At 34.5% G+C, this 25,683-nt stretch overlaps 1 protein-coding gene across 3 annotated transcripts in view; it reads right to left on the bottom strand.

Annotated features, from left to right (window-relative positions):
• The window catches only part of LOC113230395 (adenylyl cyclase-associated protein 1), a 46,787-nt gene that overhangs the window by 16,550 nt on the left and 4,554 nt on the right, over nucleotides 1-25,683 (bottom strand). The window contains exons 1-2 of one of the 3 annotated variants that reach the window (XM_026464305.1): nucleotides 19,347-19,491; nucleotides 2,874-3,124 (exon numbers count right to left, since the gene is read on the bottom strand). In XM_026464305.1, coding sequence (XP_026320090.1) covers nucleotides 2,874-2,906 — 33 coding nt within the window. In that variant the 5' untranslated portion in view covers nucleotides 2,907-3,124; nucleotides 19,347-19,491. Of the gene's footprint in view, nucleotides 1-2,873; nucleotides 3,125-19,346; nucleotides 19,492-25,683 lie in introns of those variants that run through there. The other 2 variants (XM_026464306.1, XM_026464304.1) reach the window with 2 other exon arrangements.

The raw sequence follows: 25,683 nt of genomic DNA, 5'->3' as shown, positions 1-25,683 counted from the left end.
TTTATTTGTTTGTTTGTGTCTACTTTCATTTCGAAACGGAGCGACGGATTGACATGATTTTTATTTTATTTATTCCTTGACCTACCAACAAATGGACATCGGGTCTAATACAAAAACCACGAAAAAAATGTCCGAACTTAACCTATATAAACGTAGTGACATGTAACGAAATATAAAAAACTAAAACATTTAATTTAAATTGTAACGTCATTGCAGTACTGCCTAATTTTGCTTGCAACAATTTAAGTGCCCAAAAACACCATATTCAGCGTCTACTGGAAACTTAACAAAATGCACCATATTTAGCTTCGACTGAAAATTACTTGAACACAAGAGTAATGGAGTAGCCTTTCCCCTAAATGTTAATTAATTTTCATATATATTATTATGTCGAGTTTTGTACAAATTTTCTTAAAGAAATAATAAAGAGTTGGGCAGATACATACATACAAATATTAATACAAATGTGAAAAATGTGAAAATTGTGAAAAAGTGTGAAAAAACGTGTACTATAAGAAATGTCCCGCGTTCCAACTAAACGTAAACTCAAATATCCGTAATTCCGAAAACTGATTTATAATAAAACCGTTACGCTTTCAAGTAATTTTGATGCTTCTCACAAAGCCAAAATTAGCTTTTGTTTTGTAATATTCCTAAAAAAATACATTTGACATTATGATAATTCGAGCTAACGTTATTTCGGGCAAATGTATTTTCTGACTTTTGATAGGTAATCCCTAGTCGTAAAACGAGTACAACAATGTTTTGTTAGTTATTGCTAAAATTTAATAAAAAGTCATTTTAAAAATAAGATTAAAATCAACACGACTCTATAGTTTCTTTGTTTTTTTTTTTTTTTTTTTTTTTTATTGCGACTCGACAAAATGACTGCACCGCGCCTGATGGAAAGTGCGAATACAGTCCAGAGATGAGAGTAACGGATGGAAAACACAAATATCTTCACTCCGTCACTATCATTTTGCCGGTCTGGCCAAATGCACTGGATGTACACCAACTGATCCCTGAACGCGATTCGCAAAAGCGTTTCACTGTGGAGGGTTTTCCGCCGTGTGTACTGTGGTCGCTATCCAGTCGGCACAGAGCCTACCACAATGCTAAGCAGATGGACACTTGTGACGCCCTCGGTCGCCTCTTACGACCCCCACGGGCATGTATGGGGAGGCGACAATGTATTCTTAAGCCGTCGCCCCACGGCTGACTCAAATGCTGGCTGTTCCAAATATTTCGATCGCTTATGGTTCGAACAATTGAAAATGACCAAGAAGTTTATATACGCTTCTTGAAATTGACGTAATGGGTCTCTTTCCATCCATTTTGCGCATGCAATGTGTAGAATTTAATTATTTTGTTTGCTTTTGTAATTTATATTTACGATTAATTTATATATAAATTAAATACTATACAACTGTACAAAATAACACTTTTACATGATAACTATGAAAACACAATATATTTGTTTAGTGAAAATATGATACAAAATCCTGTTTATACACTTTACTGCAGTAATTTTTACAAGTTATTATGATATATAGTACTGCATAATTGACAACCGCGCTGTCAGTCGAACAAACGAAGACTGCTGCGCGATTGACGCTCTGTATGCGATTTTAACGCCCTATAGGTGCGGATACTCTTTAGCGCGAACCCGACGTCCATTTGTTAATAGTTCAATGTAGTTACTCAATAAAACAGGACAGATATACGAACTACACGGAGAGAAATATCGAACCGAGTTAGTTTGAGCAATCTCTTAATTATTATTAGTTGATGTTCACAAGTTGTAGTCGCGAGTCGAGAGCTCAGTCGGTATCTAAGAGTCTTCCTAGATGAAATTACAAATCTCCCCCTAAGACTCTACACAACGCCCCCATTTTTTTCTGGATCTCTTACCGCCCTTTAGGTCTGTAGCGCCCACAAGGGGAAGTTATCGCCCACTTTGGGAAAGGCTGCAATAGAGCATCTCTGGGATGTTCTGAAGCGACGGGTAAGGTCAGCGCAGACAGCACCACAAAACATGAGGGAGCTAAAAAATCTCATCGCCGTGGAATGGGAACATATTCCACAAGAGATCATAAGCAATATCCTCGAAAGCATGCCTAAAAGAATATAGGCTGTGATTTTGGCAAGAGGAAGCCACACTCATTATTCAATTGTTACCATTGTTCCTTTACGTTATAAAAAAACATAAAAATCTTTTGATTTTTATTTTACTTAACGAATAGTATTCTACTGACAACTGACACTAGAACGACATTTTCTCATTTAGTTAATCGAAATTAATAGAAAAAATTTGCTCAAACCTTTTTCTGCATATTCATTTCTGAGATTCTGAAGATACTAGTCAGTTAAATAATAGAATTTACTGCAGGTGACAGTCAAATATCTTATTTGCTTAGGTGCACGTTTTTTTTTTGCAAAAGTGTGTATGTTATGTCTATATTTATACTTTTTAAGAAATTAATAAGCAACATAATGGTATTTTATTTGCGCTGATTAATTGTACTTGTATCGCGGATATGGGACGGATTAGTTGTTGTGAATGGCCCGTAGCTAAACCAATGCATGGTATTGACAGACATTCCTACGGGCAATAGTCTCTTGTCCATTTCTGCTTTTATAGATACCGGTAAAGATAAGTGTAATTACGCCATTTCGGCATTATTTTGGCTTGATATCCAGAAAGGTTTGCGATAGAAGTTTTATAATTTAATCGATTTACTAAATTGTTTGTACAAAATTTAACGATTATACTGAGATAAGCCATCTCTAATAAAAGAAAGTTTACTTGTACCTATATAAGTAAACGCTACAACGAAAAAGTGCAATTTTTTTTAGTGCAAAGTTGTACGTACTTGCAAAATGTTTTGGTATCCGTTGACACTCATGTCGTCTGATAGGGAATCGTCGGGTATGTCGAAAGGTGGCGGAGAAGGTGCAGACACAGGGGTGGGCGCAGGTGAGGGCGGTTGCGGGGAGTTAGAGCGCGAGCGCAGCAGCGGCAGGCGTTCGAGTCGTGACGTCACTCGCTCCAACCGTTCGATGAGGGCTTCGAACTCCGCTGCGGGGCTCTGGTTCGCAGCTGTCGGCTCGAACTCGCTCACTGCTGGAGAAATAAGTCACTTTTACCAACAATATTTTTTAAGTAAGCTGAGGAATATGATTATACGATCGGCCTATTTTGCCAGTACAGTCATATGTTTGGTAAACCTTCGTAGAACAGTGAGCTGTAGCGGTTGATGGATCACAAATTAATACGATCTCTACAGCCTTCAATCATTCACGACGTAATTCAAATTTTCCCGTCCATTTGAAACCAAATCATATCACCTCGAGGCAGCCTTTCAGCATACTTTTGAATATTTTCAGTTATATATAATATTACACACAATAATACATCCACGGATTTAATCCAACTTCCCCGAAAAGCCATTTTCAGAGATAAAAGGAAATCCCAAAAAGCTGACAGGCAGCCCACTCAGAAACGTCTCAGATTATCCTAGCTGAAAATTAGTTTCTTTATTTTCAATTTCATAAAATTATTTTCGAATTTCAAAAGAAGGCCCAAACGCCTGTTGAAACAGAGCGATGATGAAACTAATATTATAGTTTTGAAAGTGGATGTAGTTTTTTGACAGATCGATGAGATTCAACAAAATGACTTTCGTACGTAATGTATTCAAACTGATTACATTTTAGAAAATTATCTAATGTTTAGAAACGCTCTTGTTAGACACATTATTATACTTTTCTACTTGCATAAATACGATAAGCAACGCCGTCGTAATTAACTTTTTTCACGACGTTACTTCCAAAAAGATAGTTTTCGGTTTATTATGGCGTAATTAATATGGCGAAACCTTAACTATCGAATCAATCACTATAATAGCATGTTAGTCAGGTAATAAAAGCCTCCTCTGCTTCTATTTATTAAATAAATAAAGTAAATATATTTATAAAATAAATAAAGTTATCGAAATAAAACAGTCGCCTGACAATCTACAACGATGTTACCAAAGACTTAAAATACCTAAAACATAAAGTTATCAAACGGCACTCAAAAGAGTTTTCAGACTATTTGTTCAGCATTCATAATGTGGTCACGTGGAAGTCAATGTAATTTGTTTACGGGATTTATGTTTTGATGGTACCATTATTTATGAGCACGAACTGCTGCTATAAAAGCAATAATAGCACAGCATGTAATTTTAAGTACATGTAAACATGATGAAAAAGGGAACCATGGTAAAATATCAGAAAAACAGGAGTACATATCGCAAAATAACGTTAGCAATAAATCAAATTTATTGACAAGTGAGTACATTATTGGATGGCCTCCAAATATTTCTGTTGACAATATTCCTCAAGCCCTACATGGTAAAAAGAAATGTAGCGAGAAAATAACCAAAAGTGAACTAACAAAAGCAACCAAAAACTACGACCAACAAGCGTTGTATTTAATTACTATGACAAAACAACGAGGTCCCTAAGGAGAGAAGGGTGTGCCCTTTGTTCAAAATTTAGTCGTGAGATAAGCGAGTTGAACAAGGCAATTACTTTTTGCCTAAATATTTGTCAACTTGTTAATGTATGAGTACTTATATAGGTATTGCAAATTTGTTTACGAGATTACCTTGACAAAAAAATTAATTTACAAAATACTATCTTATCAAAACCTAAAATTAAATTGATTTTGAAACGTACCATAAGGAGTAGCGGATAAGTTGTCCGTATTATGATTATCATCTTGCAAATCATGCGCTTCATCATCATCCAATTGATTGGCCCGAGCTTCGAACAACTTTATTAAATGTCTCATATTCTTGGTCCTCGTTTTATCCCCTGAATCATCCATATTTTTGTAACACAACCGCAAATATTTAACTGTTAGTTTTGTTTAAGTGCTTTGAGTGGTTCGAAATAAGTCACTTATATACTCGTATAACTACGCCCAGTACAGGTTCATTATCAATTGAGACCAAAGATAGTAAGCGATAGTGATGATTTTTCGAAGTATGATATGATTCGTCGCATGATATAAATACTTGTTTTCACGAGGTCGTTTTTTTATGTAAAATAGACGAACGTTGGACACACGGATATTGTTTTATTTTATTCTTTTATAAGAATGGAAATCGTGTTGTTTAATGAAAAATTACTTTTGCCAGAGGTAACAATTAAAATAGATATGTTTGCTTGAAAATGTGTTTCACTGGCTTATGAATAAAGAAGAACATTAAAAACTTTGGAAACTAAAAATAGATTTTCTAACATAATAGTACAAAGTAGAATCTATTCTTTGAAATCAAACAATGCATTGAAGTGAAAATTGCATGCTACGCTACAATGAAGCAAAATTTTAAATTAAGCTACAAAACATCAATAACTGCTGTACCTGGCTAAGATCGCTGATTTACTGCAAAAATTGAGACATTAGAAGTAATTTAAAAAAAAATGGCTTTTAAGATAAACAGGCAGAAACACACAAATTTGCCTTACCAAAATATGATGTCTTTTTTCCTAACAGTAAATTGGTGATACAAATCAATCTCTTGCAAAATGGAACGTACACAAGTTGTACAATTTTCAGAAACAAAACTTTTAAAATGGTTACGCAGGGAAACATTATAAAAATATATTATACTATATATTATATAAATATTATACTATAAATGTTTTAAAATGAATGTTGAGCACAGTAATAATTGGGCACAGATATGCCTGTTGTATTAATTTTTAAGTGTTTTTATTTTCCTCACTTTCTGTATCTGATGTCTGTACATTGTGCCATAAAAAAATAATAATAATAATAAAAAAATATACATTATTAACGATGCTTCACATAAGTTAAATTGATACCATTACAATACACAATAATAAAAAAATATTTACACGTAAAAAATTGTGAGATTTTATGTAGAGCCAAGTGTGGCGTTGCTATATTTATAAAAAGTACTTTGTGGCTAGACGTCGTAGAAAAACTTAAGAACCTATGCACACGGCGTGTTTTTTAAGCGCAGACGATACGCCTTTGCGACACAGAAAAGAGATTCTTGCATTGAAATCGTGATTTACATGCGTTTTGCTGGACTGCCACGCAGAGGTCCCAGGTTCGATTCCCGGGCCGGGAGAAATATTTGTGTGGACTACATTTATTTATCTCGTGAGTTAGGGTGTAATTTGTGGTTGTCTATGTGTGGGTCCATGGCAGCAGCGACACAGGGTTTCCCTAGGCTTTGTTGAGTGTGTGCGTTATTTAAAAAAGTTAAGGTAATTTTGAGTGAATTATCGTCGGACACGCTGGCGGCAGCTAAGCGACGCATTAACGACATTAAGTGCGTAGAAGTAATGAATAATTAATAAAAGTACGATGTTCTAAGATCGTTCTGGGAGCTGGGAGCACGAAAAAACTTTAACGATGTGATTCTCTACAAAATGTTTTCTGCGTGAACAGTTTAAAGTTAATATGCCCGCCACAGTCAATAAAAACAGAAGACAGCTTAAACAACCGCAAAAGAGTTCAACTGTTTGAAAATTAAAACAACACCAAGAACTTTCCAAAGTAGTTATGGTCATTTGGAAATTCGAGGAATTGAAACCCAATCCAGTTTGCTACTAACGACAGACTTCAGTAATCAGCGGCGACAGCTCTTTGGATTATAAAACATTCTTACAGCAATTAGGAAAATTAACAATGATTAACATATTTCGTACCAGAAAATGAACGTAATTATTAATTCTGGGTACAGTAGCGTAATCGTACAGACATACTAGCGCGTATATTTACGTGCAAGGTGATATTTTAGTATCGGTGGACACTGACATCGAGTACATTGTAATCTACAGTTTCAGGCAAGTTATTTTAGTTTGAGGCCAAGCAGTGAGTCAAAGCATTAATGACGAGAACCTCCTTCCCATACTGCGGACCATAGTTCATCCCACCGGATAGACAGGGTCGGATATTCTTATATATGACGCAAAAGATTTGCTGAAAAGATTTTTGAAGACACTAAAGTCTTCAAAAATCTTTTCAAGAATAAATTGAAGCTAGGATTAAAACGTTAACGAGCGAAACGAAGTCTAATGTAGGTATCTGTTTGTCAAATACAGAGCCTTGCGCAAAAGCACTGAAAATTATTTAGGACACGGCGCGTTATGTTTCTTGACTACACGTTTTTTAAGACTTGTAAAGCTAAATAACATTTCTAGTATACATATGTATGTATAAATGACTATATGCAGTCGACTAGGTTGTAGTTGTAGTCAACAGCATAATCTGCTTTATATGGAATCTATATGCAAATGGAACGATCATATCGTTCTTATGATAAGTGGCATAGGATTGAATAATATAAGTGTTAATATAAGTTTATTGTAATCATGGCCCCGCATTAGGGACAACCCCTGTATCGCGGGCGCAATGGACACACACATTGACAACCACAAAATTACACCCAAACTCATGATAGAAATAAATGTAGGCCATACAAATATTTCTCCCGGCCCGGGAATCGAATCCGGAACCTCTGCGTGGCAATCCAGCATGGTAACCGTTCGGCCACAGAGGTAGTTTAATATAGATTATAATAATATAGAAGATGAGTGCACTGTTGATTGTACTTTGCAATTACTAAACCTAATTAAGGTAACATCACTGTGCCCTATTTATTATAATATATATAAAATAAATATTTATTTTTCATTTTATATGTATATTAAGTCATTTAAAACAAAGGTATACCTTACATTGTACATAACAATATTTCATTAGAAATAGGAAATGACAAAGAAATATCAGTATTTTAGTAGAACCTTTGACTTAAAAAGACGAAGATCGGAATATTTTTTTTTTCAATAACTTTATCGTTTTTGATATTGAATGTCTTTGTACAATATACGCGGAATGAGATGCTGTTAGCGATAATTTGGGCGCTGCGCTGTTGCACGGCCAAGGACGGGCTAAAATTATTAACGATGTTACGCAAATGTGTTCACGGTTTACTAAAAGAAGGTATTTTACATACCGGACATGAAACCAAATACTGTCGTTACTCAACATGGTGGAATTGAGAAAACACGATTTGAAAATCAAAATAAAAATACTGAATGAAACCTATACACATATTCTCGTTTATAAATAATTAATCATGTATCACATTATTCGCAATAAGACCCATTCAATTTTCTTTTTAATTTTTACAAATTGTGTTTTTAGTAATTTCATAATATTGAGTTACCACAATATTTGGTTTCGTTTGCGATACGAAGTGTTTGCATATAACGAGGATAATACAGTTAGAACGAACTTCCGTATGAAACGTAGATACACTCTTGGTTACTAGCATAACAGATGACACATACTTATTATATTTCTGATAAGAGCTTATTATATAGCTGGTAAGGGTTCAATGCCAGATATAACAGGGACTAACGGATAATTATTGGGAAAAATGTCAACATTTTCTGGGATAGGCAATACGGGAATTTTAGGCAGAACGGGAGGAGGAGGAATTTGCAATTCTCTTTTTCTTCTGAATATTTTTTTCGGTTACAGGAGTCGATGTTTTTGGTTCTTCCACAAATGTAGGAATTTCAGGCATCGTAAAAGGTAGTAACACAGGAGGTTGACGAATTACAATTGGTTTATTTTCAATTATAACCTCAGGCTCTGTGGGAACGATGACAGTCAATTTTTTCGGGCTAAGTAGTTTCTTTACTACAATACCTGGTATGACAGGTATATAATGTTTAGAGCCATCTTTTTCACAATCGGCTTTTCCTCCGTTAAATTAAAGGAGGAATGATAAACTGTGGCTTGTAAATTATATTTCCCCCACTAAGAAGAATAGGAGTCATGAACTGCTATAGTCCAGGGGAAGAATACATCAAAGGTACGTGATTTAATCCATCTCCAATTATAGCATTCTTCAGGAAGTGGAAGGAAGCGATTGTTGCTCCGAAAACTAATAATAGTAGTTTTAATTCAGCCTGCAAGATACAGTTCATTAGAATTCGTATTTTAATTCCATACATTATACATTTTTTTTATTAACGCAAATAAATGAGTCGTATGCGCCGCATTCTTGGGCACTTGATCCATTATTTATTTATTTATTAAAAGGACATCCAACAGCATACAATTCAAACTTAAAAATCTATTTCCATGACCAGTATATAATGTTAGCATTATTAAATCATAAACACACTTTGTCACGTCAGTAATTAGTACTGTACTGACGTGACAAAGTGTGTTTATGATTTAATAATTACGTTCAACAGACATAAGTGTATATTACAAATTAGTAGCTATATATAAATGTATATTTACTATGTCGTAATAAAGAAGGCGGAGTTATTGAAAAAAATTATATTAAAATAATAAATATTGTAAATACATGGTATAATTTTGAAAGATCAATGAATGAAGATCAGAGAATGTTTAAACTACATGTACACTGTAAAAACAGATTACTTAGAAAAAGACAAAATTCTTTTTATGAAGACAAATTTATTAAATCCAACAAAACGATCCTCTCCCTATAAAAAACGTCTCAAAGTGTATTTTAGTTACAAGACATAAATATTTAATCCAAGAGCAAATTAATTTATTTCAAGTCACAAAGCCACTCTAGATTCAACAAAATATTTATTTGTTATTAGAAATGTCCGATTTTGATTTGAAAAAAAAAATGAACAATTGAGAGGTACTATTATTTGACTAGAGATATTATTTGAGGTATTATTTGACTGAAGATTTATGTTTTCTAATACCAAAAAGTTATGGACCCAACAGTATGTCTCATTGGCATGAAAGCACACAGTTCAGTGCCAAACCTTAAAGTAGCAGAAATAGGACGGGATCTTCTCAAATAATGAGAAGAGCCATGCCTCATAGAAAATCACACACGGCGAAAAATAAATATATCTCAGATTTTTTTAAATTGGGAACAAACTCAATATAAACTATATTGGTGTAACTATGTTTTCTATATAAGTGACTGCTAACATGTCATGCATTGCCTTTAGTTTTTACTCAGGCAAAATAGGCTTAATAAACCAAAAGCCTGTCACTTTTTTTAGCTATTGTTCAAAAACATTATAAGGAAGTATACAGCAAGGAGCATATTCGATAACGACAAGTGCCAGAAACCGAATGAACAAAATCGCGACAATGCTACTCAGTCTGGTGGGGATACAAAGTGATGACCTGAAATTGATATCGGTTGTCTGTGTATGATAATTGAAATCTTGACTCCAAACTGAATCATGAAAAAAATATTGCTTCTGTTTTATTATTCTTAATGAAAAATATTAAATAAAAAATTCTTTAATATTATAATAAATTTTATATATGAGGAATTCTTTTAATTGATTGGAGAATATTTTAAATTTGTGTATTTCTTTTATGTAAATTGGTATGTGATTGTAAATTTTAGTTATCATAACTTGCGATCCCGAACAAACTAATTTCATATCGAGTTCTTAGATTTTCGCGATTGTTACACATAGGAAATGAAACTATTTTTCCCGATTTAATTAAAAGATTTAATTAAAATTAAAAGAGTAATGTAGGGAATAAAAGCGAAAAAGAGGTTCCGGTCCGATAATTTCGAAATAACGAAGAAATTCCTTAAGTAATTCATTCTAATCATCGTCAAAGTAGGTTTACTATTTCGGGTTGCCAATTCGAATACAATAAAGCTACTATTACGCTTGTAAAACCCAAAACGGGAAATTAGAGTTGTTTTTCTTTACTGTAACATATTTTAAGTCGTTCTCATTTGCTACGGCCGTAGTTTATATTTTATACACTATTTGAAGAAACAAATAAAACTAAGCAACAGCAAATCAATTTCTGATTGATGATGGTAACTAATACAGAAAATTAGTTGATACATTAAGAATAACACGAAAATATAACAATGGAATAACGGAATAAGACGAAATTAGGGATCTTACGTTTTTTCTAAATTCGCTCTGTGTATTGTATTTTATTACTTAATGTTACTTACTACAGACCCTCTCAAAAAAATTAAAAAAGTGAATAGAGAAGCGAAAGAACCAATACAGAGCATTTTAAAGATATGTAAAAATACTTGAAATCCTTTATATTACCAACCAATAATGCTGCATAATAACATTTGCACATACACTCTTACAGATATGTACAGCTACGAGCCAGCTAGTGTGGTGAATTGTATAGAAGACAGACCACAGAACTAAAAACCACAAGGCGTATCAATAACTCCGCTTCAGGCGGGGTGGTTAATTAGCGTGGTATATTAGATCCGAATGTTTGATTAATCTAAACGAAGTTTTACATTATTTGAGTTTTCTCATGAAAAGTTTATAATATGCAAAAAACGCATCATCAAATAGATTTGAAAACGAACTAAGCACACATCAATCTCGACTGCCGCAACAAACAGTATCGAAACTGCAAAATGTAACGAGTTCTTAGGTTTTCGCGATTGTTATACATAGGAAATGAAACTATTTTTCCGGATTTAAATCGCGTATATTTGTTTTTTCAAACAAACCGACGTTTCATCAGTGTAATCAAAGATCTACGGTTAACTGATGATGACACCATGGTCAGTTTTGATGTTCAGTCGCTGTTTACCAAACTATCAGTAAAAGACTGCATTGAAATTGTACGTAGAAAGCTGAGGGAACATAATATGTCCATTGAATATGCAGAATTATTAGAACACTGCCTAACATCAGGCTATCTATTGTGGAATAATGAATTCTACCTACAAATTGACGGTATAGCGATGGGCTCCCCGGTATCTCCCGTTGTTGCCGATATTTTCATGGAAGACTTCGAGGAGCGAGTTTTACCCAAGGACCCAGCTAGGCCGAAGATTTTCAAACGGTACTTTGATAATACTTTCACAATATTACCTAAAGATAGCATACCTTCTTTCTTGGACCATCTTAATTGTTTCAGTACTAAGATCCAATTTACTATGGAACAAGAGAATTGTGGTACTTTAGCTTTCTTAGATGTTTTAATTAAAAGAAATCATAATAACACCTTAGGCCATACTGTATTTCGAAAGAAAACCCACACAGTTAGGTATCTCAATGGTAATTCCCATCACCATCCTAGCCAGTTAGCTACCGTGGGCAAATCTTTGTTTCAGAGAGCACATGGCGTCTGCGACAGTAATCATCTGGCAGGGGAACTTCAGCATATAAGGCAAGTCCTGCATGCGAATAAGTTGAAGATTCCACGCCAATGCCGCAGGCCCCGTGTGAAACCACCAACAGTCGAGCGAAGACCTGCCATCTTACCTTACGTGAGAGGTGTTACAGACAAGATCGGAAGAGTCCTCAGGCGTGCATCTATCAAGACCTATTTCAAGCCCCTGAGGAAGATTTCTCAGTACCTGAGACCTGTGAAATGTGGGATGTTCTGCATGTGATGTCCTGCATCCTCTTACAGGATGCAGGAGTTTACAAGTTTGACTGTGAGTGCGGTCTCTCTTATATTGGACAAACAAAGCGAAGTATTTGTACCCGCGTCAAAGAACATATAGCTGATGTCAAACGCCGTCGCGTAAACAAGTCTGCAGTCTGCGAGCATGTCATGGATAAACCTACACATTCAATGAAGTAGTGAGCATTATTGAGTTCCGGTTTTGAAGGGTAACTGGGTGGCACTGCAACTGTTATGGATAGGCGTGTAGCTTACCATCAAGCATACAACTTGTTCGTCCCAACACTTGATGTTATATATAAAAAAATAACAAGACTGAAACTTGTCACGTTACTTATTTTTCGATTTTATGTTACAAAGTAAAAAAAATATTTACATTAAAAGACTCAAAGAACTCATGCTACAGTACAAAAGTTCATTTAAGATATTATAGTTAAAAGTTGATTTAATTTGTCTATGTTACACGTAATGAATTCCATACAAAAAAAAAATATTTATTTCGTTATTAGTAGCAATATATATAGTAATAAGTAGTAGTAAATTATAAAATCAGTGTTTGGTTTGGTATCCCCTTCTCTTTCCGACCGTAAATTACTTGGTATAAATAATCGAAAGTGTTAAACTTTTAATGATTCTATAAAAGCTGTCAATGAAAAGTGCCGTAACTGGTAGATTCAATATTTGTTCAAATTTTACAAGCACTGAATACAAACGAATCTACCACTTTCGATTAATTTCTAGCAAATTCTAACAAGGTAAACTATTGAAAGTGAAATATCTAGAAAAATACATAAAATTTTTAAATTATGCTAAAGCCTAAGAGAGACACATAAAATTAGCTATCATAATTAGGTGTCACTTTCACGACACTATTAAAACTTATTATTCTAAGTCAAAATATACCTTCAAACTGGTCTACTGTAATGTATGCATTTTGTAGTTTCGATACTGTACGTTGCAGCAGTCGATCTTTCAAAGTTAAACGAAATTTGGGCTATTTTTTCAGAGCAGGTGATGTTTGCCTTATTGGAGAAATTTACTGATGACGATTTGCTTTTAAGTAAATCTTAAAAGCAAATCGTCTCAAAGACCATTAGCACTGAAGGTCAAAATCACATTTTTAACAGTCATAAAAAGATTGCGGCGTCATTAAAATCTGTTCATAAAAATTCATCTCGTAACCAAGTGTTTTAAAATGGTTTCTACCAATTAACTTGTTTCTATCAAATTATTACTTGTTAAGCTTTTTATTAAAATACCATAGATTTTAGGTCAGGCCACACAGACGCGGTATAGCGGGAAAAGCGTTTCGGGGGCGGACCTGCGGGAAGCGAATGCGTGCCGGGGCATGCCACACAGCAATCCCGAGTGTAGTTCGTGACGGGACAGCGGCACGAAGGCGGCCGGTGTGACACCAAAAGCGTCACGCCACATTTCATTTTCAACACAAATAAAGAAAGGTCCATGTCACTATCGTATAGTGATGTAGAAGAACTTCTTTAAACTTTTGTATGGGGTGTTAAAGTTACCTTGAAAAAAAATCTGCTAAAAATTTCAAGAAAAAATTAAATACATATTTTTTTAGTGCTGAAACTAGAGTTTACTAGAGTAATTCGGGCTTTCTTTGGCATTGTGCTCATTAGCTGGGCTGTTTCGGGTTATCGTTACAAAAACTAGAACAGCAAAATTAGCAAATTTGTAATTGTAGTACTTAAAAATGGGGTACAGGGCGTACATTTTCAACATTTTTCATTAAAATGCTTATATTACAAAAAGAAAATGACTCCGATTTTTTAAATATTTTTTTCTGGGTAGTTACAAGCTAGGCAACATTCTGTTCCCAGGTTATCGTTGAGTTTTGGGATACTCTGTATACTTACTTTGAAGGTTTTGAATCAAACTATTCATATGAACAGAAATTGTTTATTTAAAAACATTAAAAAAATTCTATAATCTTAACACAGTTAACTTGAAACTATTTTTTCAGTGAGACTCACTGGGCATTTTCTTTATAACAAATAATAGGTACCTATATAAGATTTGTAGAATCAACAATAATAATTGTATTTAACTACTGAACCTACTTACTTTATTATTAACAATCTATATACGTAATTAACTTGAAACTTCTTTTTCTATCAGTCCAAATGGGCATTTTTATTTTAATAAATAATAAGTACCTATCTAAGATTTGTATAACACCAACTATTTTGTTTAAGTTATGTATCTACATAAGTGCATTATTTTGAACAATCTTAACATAGTTAACTTGAAACTTCTTTTTCTATCTGTCTCACTGAGCATTTTTATTTTGACAAATTATTTGTCATCTGATTATTTTGAATTGCAATTGAAATTAACTTGAAACTTCTTTTTGTAGCAGTCTCACTGGGCGTTTTTATTTTAACTAATAATATGTATCTATCTAAGATTTATGTAACAACAATTGTATTTAACTTATGTACCTACTTATATTATTTTGAGCAATTTTAACATAGTTAACTTAAAACTTCTATTTCTAACAAACTCGCTGGGCATTTTTATTTTAACAAATAATTAATAGGTCCCTATCGAAAGTTACATTATTATGAACAATCAACAATCTTAACACAATTAATTCAAACTTCTTTTACTATCAGTCTAATGCTGGCTTCCTACGGCCCATGATTTTTTATTTTAACAAATAACAGGCATCTAAGATTTGTAGAATCAACAACAATTCTATTTCATTTTATGTACCTACTTAAATTATTATGAACAATGCATAATTGCAATTATACTTAACTTATATACCTACTTATACACTCGGGAGCAATGAATCCGAGTCACTAACATAAAAATCAACATCTCAGAACTAACAATGCAAACTTATTCAAACAAAAAGTGTTTTGTAGACCATTCAATACTCTAATAAAAATTATAAAACTCCTTGGTTGCTACTTATTAAACTTACTGTTTATTTATTTAACTTTTTATTTATTAAATTAGCATTCATCATTTCTTATTACATTTTTTATGTTATCACAGCATTAATTCAGTACCATACCTTTTGGAATTACCCTGTGTAGTTTAGTCATCAACTATATTACAGGTACCATAATGGGAAACACAAGTCTTCAGGAATTAGTTGCAATGAAACTGGGATACTTTCTTGATCGTTATTACTTGTTGTGCTAATTACGGTAAATTAAGGAGATTGTACCGGTGCTTCTGAAATTTGATTTTCTTCTAGGTCGTTCAGTTCAGCTTCTGTAAAAATGTGTGCAAGTTTCAATTTGATTTCGGCTTGAATTGTGGGTTTCAGTTTTTTAAATGTTTCTGCATAACTAATGAACAGATAATCTACGGCGTCATGTTTTTTTCTTAGAGAAGAGAAGAGGTATCTCACAGTTGATTGTTATTGATGGAGGGAGACGTTTTCCACAACGTATTCGGCCAGCTAACACAGAAATGGCAAGTCTATAGACGTTTTATGCAATATGATATTGAAACGACAATAGAAGTTGTCAAAGTCACGTGTTGTTTACACAATTTCATTAGGGTAAGAACGGTAACAATGCGGTTCAACAGAGCGATTCTCAACCAGTTGAGGCCAATGAACTACTTCCAATTCGTACAAATCAAAGATCGTCTGATTATGCAATTGAAATCAGAGAAAAATATGGCAATTATTTTAATAATAATTAAAAACATAAAAAATATACTCACGATCTTGATTTAGCTCCTCGGAATTGTTTCCCAAATAATTTCTATGTTTTTATAATTTCTATCACTTGTATTAAATAAACTGGGGTATGATTGCACCAATGATATAAGTTTTTCCGTCGAATTCATCTTGAAACTTGATTAAAATCAATTAAAACACATTCCCTAGTTGTAAAAAAATACAACGTCCAAGCCCGCTGAAGCCCCGCTCCCGGATCGCGCCCCGCCACTGACGCGCTGTGTGAACGGTTGCATAGAACTCAATGTATTACAACACCCGCGACCGCACCCGCCCCGCGGACGCCGCGGCCGCGGCCCGCGCCCGCTCTGCCTGTTTGTCATGGCGTGCGGCCCCGCACCGCGCCGCCTCGCCCCGCGGCCGCCGCGCCTTTCAGTGTGGCAGGGTTCATAAGAACTGGTACATTACAAAAAATCCCGCGCCCGGAACGCTTCCGCGGCCGCCTCTGTGTGGCCAGAGCATTTAAGCGTTTACTTATGTATAAGGATTCGGGAAAATTTCTACCCTATTTTTCAGAGGATTCTCATTATACAAGAAATTTAATATCTTTGTAAAAAATATTCATTTTTATAAAGACATTTTAAGTAAAACAACATCCCACCTAATTACTTAGTCTGTTTAGTCTCCTTTTCATTAACGACGTTTCGTAGCGTGGGTGTGTTTTACTTTCGTAGTCGAAATTAAATTAACGAGCCATTCAATCTGGACCTCGTGTGTCTGTCATTCGTGTTTAAGAACCATCTGTTGCTCTAATGACAGGTATTTTATGTGCCATGATATGTGTGTACTGCCTTATATGTTCTGGCAATAGCATAGCCACTCATACCTCGATTGACCTGCTTAACGCAAACACGTTTGGCATGCTTAAACAGGCGTTAAACCACCGATATAAACCTATGGAGAAATTTAACGGTATTTTCATAAATTAATTCGGAGATTCTAATATAAATAAATTATATTCCAATATGCTTAGTATACCAATATGAACCTAGAGCGCAAGCTGACGACTCTTAAAACGGCTTTGTGATTACGGTGGAGTAAGTATGTGGAGTAAGGCGAAGGCTGCAAGAAACGAGTGAGAGCCACTCAGCTTGCTCTACATACTATAACACCCTTGACTAAACGAGACTCGTGTACATTTTACCGACCACCTACCTCTGGTCTCAACTTCACACCAGTGAGATGGGTTTTAAATTTTAAAGCATGAGTGACCTAGAACGGCAAGTGTCAAGGGCACCTGTATCAAAATGTGAAGAGATGCTGCGTTATTACGAGGAGTGTTGTCATAAGCTGCGCTCTCCAGTAATATTCCCGTTCTATATTTACATATAGACCGTGGGAGGCGTGCCAGCCATGTCAGCGCAAACCATTGAAATCTGGATCGCAAATGTGTACTTAAGAGCGAAATAATCGCTTCGTACCCTGGCAATAATTAATGCATCTCCTATCGATCACTTTCGATTGCATGTCATATGCTGATGTCATCAAGTAGTTAGTAAGGTCATCCCTTATGTGACTAACCACAAACTTACGCCGATAATGCGGGTTGAGCCCAATCAATATTATTTTGCTTTATCCATTTTTCAAAAATGCTTAGTTTATGAGAACGGAATGAAATGTGCAGTGATATTCGATATTTTGTGAGGAAAACGAATATATGTTGGGTAATTTTCAGGTTAGTTTTCTCCACATATATTCTGTAGCAATTTTTATTATTTAAATATTGTAGAATATTATCAGGAAGTATTATTCAATATTCGAGTGTAATATCCTGAAATATTATTTAATATTTCACGAACAATATACTCGAATATTTAGTAACAAAAATTGCCACCGAAATTAGGTAGAGAAAACTAACCTGAAAATTGTCCTATTACTAAATTAATAATAATCAACTTGGAATGACAGAAACATAATATATTACTTTGTTATTAGAGGCACCATAGAACATGACCAGCAATTTCAACTTCCGTAGAGAGATTTAGAATACGACAACGGTACAATGCGGCAGAGTTGAATGGAGTCTAATTAATTACGAGTGTTTTCCACATCAGTACAGGCATTATACAATGGCGAATGGAATCGATTACCTTGACCACGATTTTTTTAGTTCTAGCAATGAAATGCAAAATTTGAAAACACGTACTGACTACTGTAAGAGGCAGGATTGAAAACTGACTACTTTTTAATGACAAATAAAAATTTGAATCATTGTTATAATTCGAATGTATCTTTCATTAAAATTTCAATCTCTCGGGTACAGACTGCAGTTAATGAATATCTAAGCTAATGAATGATGTAATTAAAAGACATTCGATGGGAATTTGTTTACCATCACAAAATGGTTCAAGGACAAAAACAAATTACCGTATGTTTACTATGTTCATCTAGGCATAGTTTCAAATAGATGACTAATAATGTACGTCGCGAAGAATACAAGGTAATAAACTTACAGACAACGCATAAATCATTATAAGATTATACGCAAACTCAACAACACATTAAAAAAAATATTTAGTCATAGTCTTAACAACCTACTATTGTAAATAATAGGTACTTGTTTTATTGCTAATTTCTAAGAAAAACAACTCACAACTAAAAAAGTGTACACCCACTTTCAATAATAGCTGCCAAGAGAATGTTTGAAATTTCTTGAAAGACTTGTAATCATAAAGATAATTTATATTATAGAAAATGTGTATTTTGGTCATGAAATGGTAGCCGAGAAAGATCACTACAATTATAAAGCGATAATCTGATATAATCACGTTCATATTGTACTTTAAAATGTTGAGTTTGATAAATCTGAGTGAACGAAACGAGTAACGACATGGTAACGAGTAGCGAACAACATTGTAATCAGGCAGCCTGCTCGATGTTTAGTTGTTGCAATGAAGTCGATGCATCCGGTGACCGGCCGGCTTTAATAAGCAAAAAAACATTATAAATGAGGATAACAGATAAGACCATGGATGAAAAATAAAAGGCGTTTATATACTAGTACGATAAAAAAACACACGATTATAAAAATAGAACTACAGTGGCTTGACGCTTGGAAGTGAAGTAACAAGAACCGAAGATGAAGACTGATATTTCTATAACAGCGGCTGACCTAAACCTTCATTTGATTTAAATGATATTATTCATCAGTATGCTCACCAGTTTTAAATGGAAATCCAAAATGTAGCGACGGTACGTAAACACTGCCAGACACTAAACCGTTCTTTCATGCACTGATAATGAGAGCAGCAACACTTGCGTGTGCGACGTTCAACGGCGACTGAGCTGGGGTAAGGGAGTCAGCGGATACGCGCTAGCGCCGGTGACTCAGTCAAACTGTTGCCGGCTACAAGTCTAGAGTCGAACGGCGAAACTATTCGCGCTCCACACCCGCCTCGCGCGCTACAATGACTCATTCCAATGACGTCGGACAACACTCATAGAGACTTATTCATGACAGTCGACGAATAATTAATGCCAGAACAATAGCATGAATGTGCACACAATATTCCTAAAATAAGTCTATCAATATATCGCTTATCTGGTGTTTTAACGACAAAATTGTAAAAACTTACAAAACTAAGATGACCCATGGCATAACTACTTACTAGGAAAGCAAAGACATTAATGTAGTTTCAAGACCTTAACGTTTATAATATGGTGCAAATCGCTATAGCTTATTTGCTATAACTATATATAACTATTTTATAAAAAGACCGACTTCAAAATTTGCTTATCGATTTTTTTATTGGAATTACATCTGTTTGCCAAGTTTTATTAGAATCTGTTAACGGAAAGTGCGCGTAACCGGATTAATCTCCTTGTTTGCCACGCTTAGAGGTGGAATATTTTCTTCAAATTTCAATGAGACCAATACGGAGGTACCCTCTTTCGAACAAAACAATCTACAAAATCGGTTCACAAATATAGTTGGAGTAATCGCGTAACATACACACAAAAAATACAGTCGAATTGAAAACCTCCACCTTTTTGAAGTCGGTTAAAAACAAAATTGAAATGGAAAACTTATTCTGTCCTGAGAAATTCTAAACTACACAATTATGCCTTTATTACACCGGATGAGCGATATGTACATACCTCCTGATCACGATTATTATACACGAGTATTTTTAAGACTCCGTTTTAGTACTTTCGATCAACAAAACAAGGTACAAAACCAGGTAATTTTGAAATAGTATATATACACAAAGGTAAACTTTGTAATATTAAGGCACATTAGGTATCTTTAAAATCATTAGGATTAGAATACTGCTCTGCTAACTAAAACGCGGCTAAGTGACAAAATATTTTTTGAGATATCATAAAAAACCATAACCCAGTTTTAGAATATTGAAATTTTTTAATGATATTTCAGCTATGCATCGTTAGGGTAAGTTCCGATAAGTCGAACACGTTAACTAATGTTAACTGTTTTTAAAAGAGAATTTTGTGCTCTATCTTTTGCTATTTAAAACGAATATTTGATCATTATTTGTCACTTTGCCGCGTTTTAGTCAGTGGACGGCAGAATAACTCTCAGCTATAAACGGTTCCGCTCAATTGGCTACGTAAGATGCAGTGCGAGTCGAATGTAGAGACTAAACTTTTTCACCGCTATTCTTTCACTAACACACTTGTCTTCTTATTTACACAAAGACTCAATTTGAACACGGAACGAGCACACCTGTAACTTTCTAATCATAACACTGAAGTATTAATTAATTCAATAACCAAGATGGCTATTCGTTCGAAGATGAACTAAAGAATATTTCGCCTGGCGGAGGTGTTAACAATAGTAGCCTCGCTATGCACTGGCTAACCTACAGAAACAACTCAACTTGCTCATGTCGGAATGTGATGGACTGTAAATGCAATCTAGGCTCAAGATGCTGTTGCTTCACGGCGTACCCGAAGCTAAGAACGAAGACGCTATCCTGACGATTAACACTGCCTCAAAACATTATAGTTTTGGAGTCAGATCACATCAGTCGTCTGACCAGAAGCGAAGTGGGTCACTGTGTCGAAACTGTAACTAAAAGGTGCTACAATGTTTTTATGGAGGCCAGACAGAAACTAGAAATGACTAAGTGGAGGATTAAGCAAGGGCGCGTTGAGGTGCTTGGCGGCAGGCTATCATTTATCTGCGATTACTGGACTATGTAGATGTTTACTGCCCGAATTACACAGTTGCCCTGGTTAAGGCTGGAAAAGGTGCCAAATTGATGAATTAGGCTCTTTTTAAATTAAATTCCTGATAATAATAATAGTCCAATAATCACAAAAAAAATATGATTGCTAGTAGTCCTTAAATAATTGATTGTATTGAGCAAAATTATAATTTATTAAGCACATTTCTACGAAATAAACTTTAAAGTTACGCCTTCAAATTGAATAAAAAGCAATTTCTCTTTACATGCAAACATCCGTTGTTTATAATTTTTACACGAAAAAATAGATAACTTAATTTCGGATAATATGCATTGTTCACTTTTTTTTAACTATATAGTTCATAAGTGTTACTATTTGAAAAAAATAATTCCTCTCCACGCGCGAGCTCTGCGCAGTATATACGTTCAGTCGCCTTTCAGGCTTTGCGACGGGTAGAGTGCGCGTGTTTTTGAGCGGGTTTATGCTATAAAAAGGTGTTGTTTTTAATTAATTTTACTTTTATTTGTGTTAAATTTAATTTGTGTATATACATTTCACTTTGTTTTTATATTTTACATTTTTTATACTATTATTTATTTTTGGAATTTTTTTTATACTGTATTTTTTTAATAATTACCAAAGAGACTAGACAATATAGATATGCCGATATAAAAATAAATCTAAGGTGAAGCGTTAAATTTGTTAATTATACACGCAAATAATATGGCACTGGATGAGAAGGTTCCAGTTTCGATTCCCAATAGGACCAAATTTATTTCCTATAACTTTTCTAATATGGTTTTGGCTTTGGTGTTATGGGTACTGCTGCGGAGTGTACTTAGTTGTCCTTGGTCTCGGGTTCGATTCCCGATAGAACAAATTTGGGAAACGAACTTTCTGAACTTGGGTTTGGTGTGGGTGTTCTGGTAATGCCCATGTTTCAATTCAGTTGCTCTGATACTCATAAGGAATACAGGGAGTTCCCTGGTTAGAGACCAGGTGGTTGGTAACAGAACAGACAAAAGTACATTTCCCAAATTGGTTCTACCGGGAATCGAAGCCGGGACCAAGAGCTACGGAACTCACTCCGCGGCACTACCCACAATACCTAGGCCAAAACCACTTTAGAAAAGTTCAATTCCGAAATTGATTCTACCGGGAATCGAACCCGGGACCAAGAGTTACGGAATTCACTCCGCGACACTATCCAGAACACCAGGCCAAAACCATTTTAGAAAAGTACATTTCCCCTAATTGGTTCCGCCGGGAATCGAACCTGGAACCTTCTCATGCAGTTTCGACAGTGCAAACTGTTGGGCTACCGAGATCGTCTTATGTGGACTATTATATGTACTTATATACTATTTGTATGTAAAATCTAAATACTGCACGTAAAGTAGATTCCCGTGAGAAGAAAAAAATCATTTTATTAAGCACATATGTATGAAGTTATATATCGTATTGCTATTTCCGAAGTTCACCCTAAGCAGACTGATGTCGCTCAGCCAATGTTTATCTTTCAAACAAATATACCTTATTGCTTGGAAACCCAGTTTCGTTTTGTAGTGCCCGTGGTGGCACAAACTGGTGACGTCAGGCTGCGTCCCGCTGCACCGCGGGACACAAAGATATACTCACTTTATTTAGTAGAAATGAAACTATACTGTATTCCATTCACTACGCAGTGTGCCTTTTTTCCGCCCACTGCCGCGTACTGCAGTTTTGTTTTAAAGAAAATAGAAAATAAAACCACCACTGATCCAGAAAATATCGCAAATATTTGCTCTCGTGACGACGAACCCATGCTTCAACCAGAAAATATCACTCCAACTTCAATTAAACTACTTGTTCTCGTTATTTAGATTTTGACGCTTTTTAATGTTAACAATTTAGTGAATAAAGTACATACTTTAATGTATATTTACTTAAACTGGCGCAAAGTACGTATCGTTATATTTCCATCAGTTAAAAACAAATTGGTCGTATTGGTCGTACTCACTTTTATTTCTTTTTATTATTACTCTACGAGTAAGTGTATTATGTAAAACAAATTGAATAAATAATACATAAAAGTTACACTTTCAATGACGCATAATTAATTAGTAAATATTGACGTTTGTTAAATGCATTTAAAATATAGCGAATAAAAGTATTTGTTTTAATTTTAACTACATATTACTCATTTCTACTTCTGCTTTATAGTTGAAAATAGTAGTATTAGTTGTTAATTGATAGGACGTAAACATCGAATCATTGCATTATTTACCTAATACTTTCACTATTTATGCTATTACGATTATGACCCTAAAATATTATGTAATGTTTATTTTTACGATGGTTTATTCTCGAATGTCTCTGAGGGGATAACAACGTAGGTATAGATTGGAAAAGAAAAACCACTTATGGCTCTTCCGTATTATAATTTACAACTTATCTTTATTTGACTTTGTGTATATACAAGCGCGTGATCGTAGATGTCGTATAAAATTGTTACTACTGCTTAGAGGTCAAATCGTCAAAGTTATTCGCAACTGTTCAAGTGTTCAAGCCTTACTTAATTAGAACGGCTCCAAAATATGTATATATGATATATGGTATGGGGGGCGTGGTTCGTGTCGTCAAAATGACCATATCGAGGTGACACGTCTACAATCATCGCCACAGTGACATGGCGATCGTTGTACATACAAGATCTCTCGTAAAACGTGAAAATACCAAGTTGTAGCGATACACCTTGTAAAAATTGGAGTGAAAGCAAAAATTTTAAAACCAGTGAGATAACATTCCACCGGCTATTTGCATTTTTAATTACTATTTATATTATTATTCAATGTTTTCTTTTTGTCTCCATAGAAATTTCTAGACTCAAATATAGTGATGTTCATTTACGAAGACTGATGTTATCGACAACAACTTTTTACTGAAAAGTTTGAATTTCTTACTATGATTTTTGTAATTAAAGTCCCTAAAATATCGAAGCGAAAAGCATTCACGTTAAATTGATTTATTTTATTTTATTATTATTATTATTACTAAACATTTTATTTCGAGTAACTTTAACAGAACTCATATTTCGGACAACCGTTTCAATTTTATGTCAATTTGGATGTTGCTGTTGCTTGAAGAAAAATTTATGTGTTTTAGATATTTAAGATATTTAAATTCCATTATACTCGCAGATAAAACGTAGAGTATTTTTAATTTGTAAGTTTTTCCAATGAATTCAAAATAAAAGAAGGTTGGATTGAAGTTGCAGGAAAGTCGAAAGATTGGTTTTCTTATTACTATTTCTGACTTTGTTTCAATGTCCATAGCAAATGCATTTAAAAAAATAAATAAAATAAAATCGGCTTTATTTTACTTGTGCATGCAAAATAAATTAGAAACAATTATAGAAAATTACATAAATACTTCATAAAGAAACAACATAATTTAATTTATTAAATTCGTTGATGAGTGATGAGTGATGAGATGAGTTTACTCTTGACAGTGACAGCTTCACCAACCCGTGGTAACGTATAATGGAAAATTGACACTGGCTACAGTCGCCATATTTTTTATATTATTCTTATAAAACTGACACTGGTGCAAGCCTAGTGGCTGCCATTAAGAAAATAATAATAATTTATATTAATATATTCATTTAATAATACCAGTATCAGTGTAGATATAGTATGAAAAATGGAATATTTTTTAAATATTAAAAACAGCCGCAATGGTTTCCAACTATCGATTAGGCAGGACCACATCAATCGTTGAGTAGCGTCAGTTTAAGGTTAATAAGGTTAACAATTCACGGAGCGGTTTCCACCCGCCGGTGCTGCTAGACAGCGGTTTTATTTCAATACTCACGACCCTGCAAGTTTGTGCGGGCACGTCGCTGCCGCGGTTGCGGGCACGTAGCTGCCGCGGTTGCGGGCACGTAGCTGCCGCTGTTGCGGGCACGTAGCTGCCGCTGTTGCGGGCACGAAACCGTTGCGATTGCGGAACGGACCGTGAAGTTAGTGGGAGTTAATTGCAAGTCGTGCGGTTAATTCCGCTCCGTGAGTTCTTAGTGTAACGAAAAATGAGTTTCAGCATGTTCAGCCTAGTAATATTTTTTACTAAAACACCACCTATTGGTGAATGGCTGAACCAGGATGAAAAAAATTCTGAAATATTGTAATATAACTCTTAACTCTTATTCAAATATGAAAATAGAGCGTAAAGTTTGAATTGCACACAAGCTAAAAAGTGGCGACAGTGGTGTTATTTGCCTTTTTTATTAGATTTATTTTCTACAGAAATTCATGAGTAAGTATTACAATATATTAGGGGTTAAAGTATGAAATTGCCGTTTTATTGCAAT

Source organism: Hyposmocoma kahamanoa, unplaced genomic scaffold (genome assembly GCF_003589595.1).
Source record: "Hyposmocoma kahamanoa isolate Upper Pololo Valley unplaced genomic scaffold, ASM358959v1 63, whole genome shotgun sequence".
In the NCBI taxonomy this organism is placed as follows: domain Eukaryota; kingdom Metazoa; phylum Arthropoda; class Insecta; order Lepidoptera; family Cosmopterigidae; genus Hyposmocoma; species Hyposmocoma kahamanoa.
This window is presented reverse-complemented; position numbering and strand designations above follow the sequence as displayed.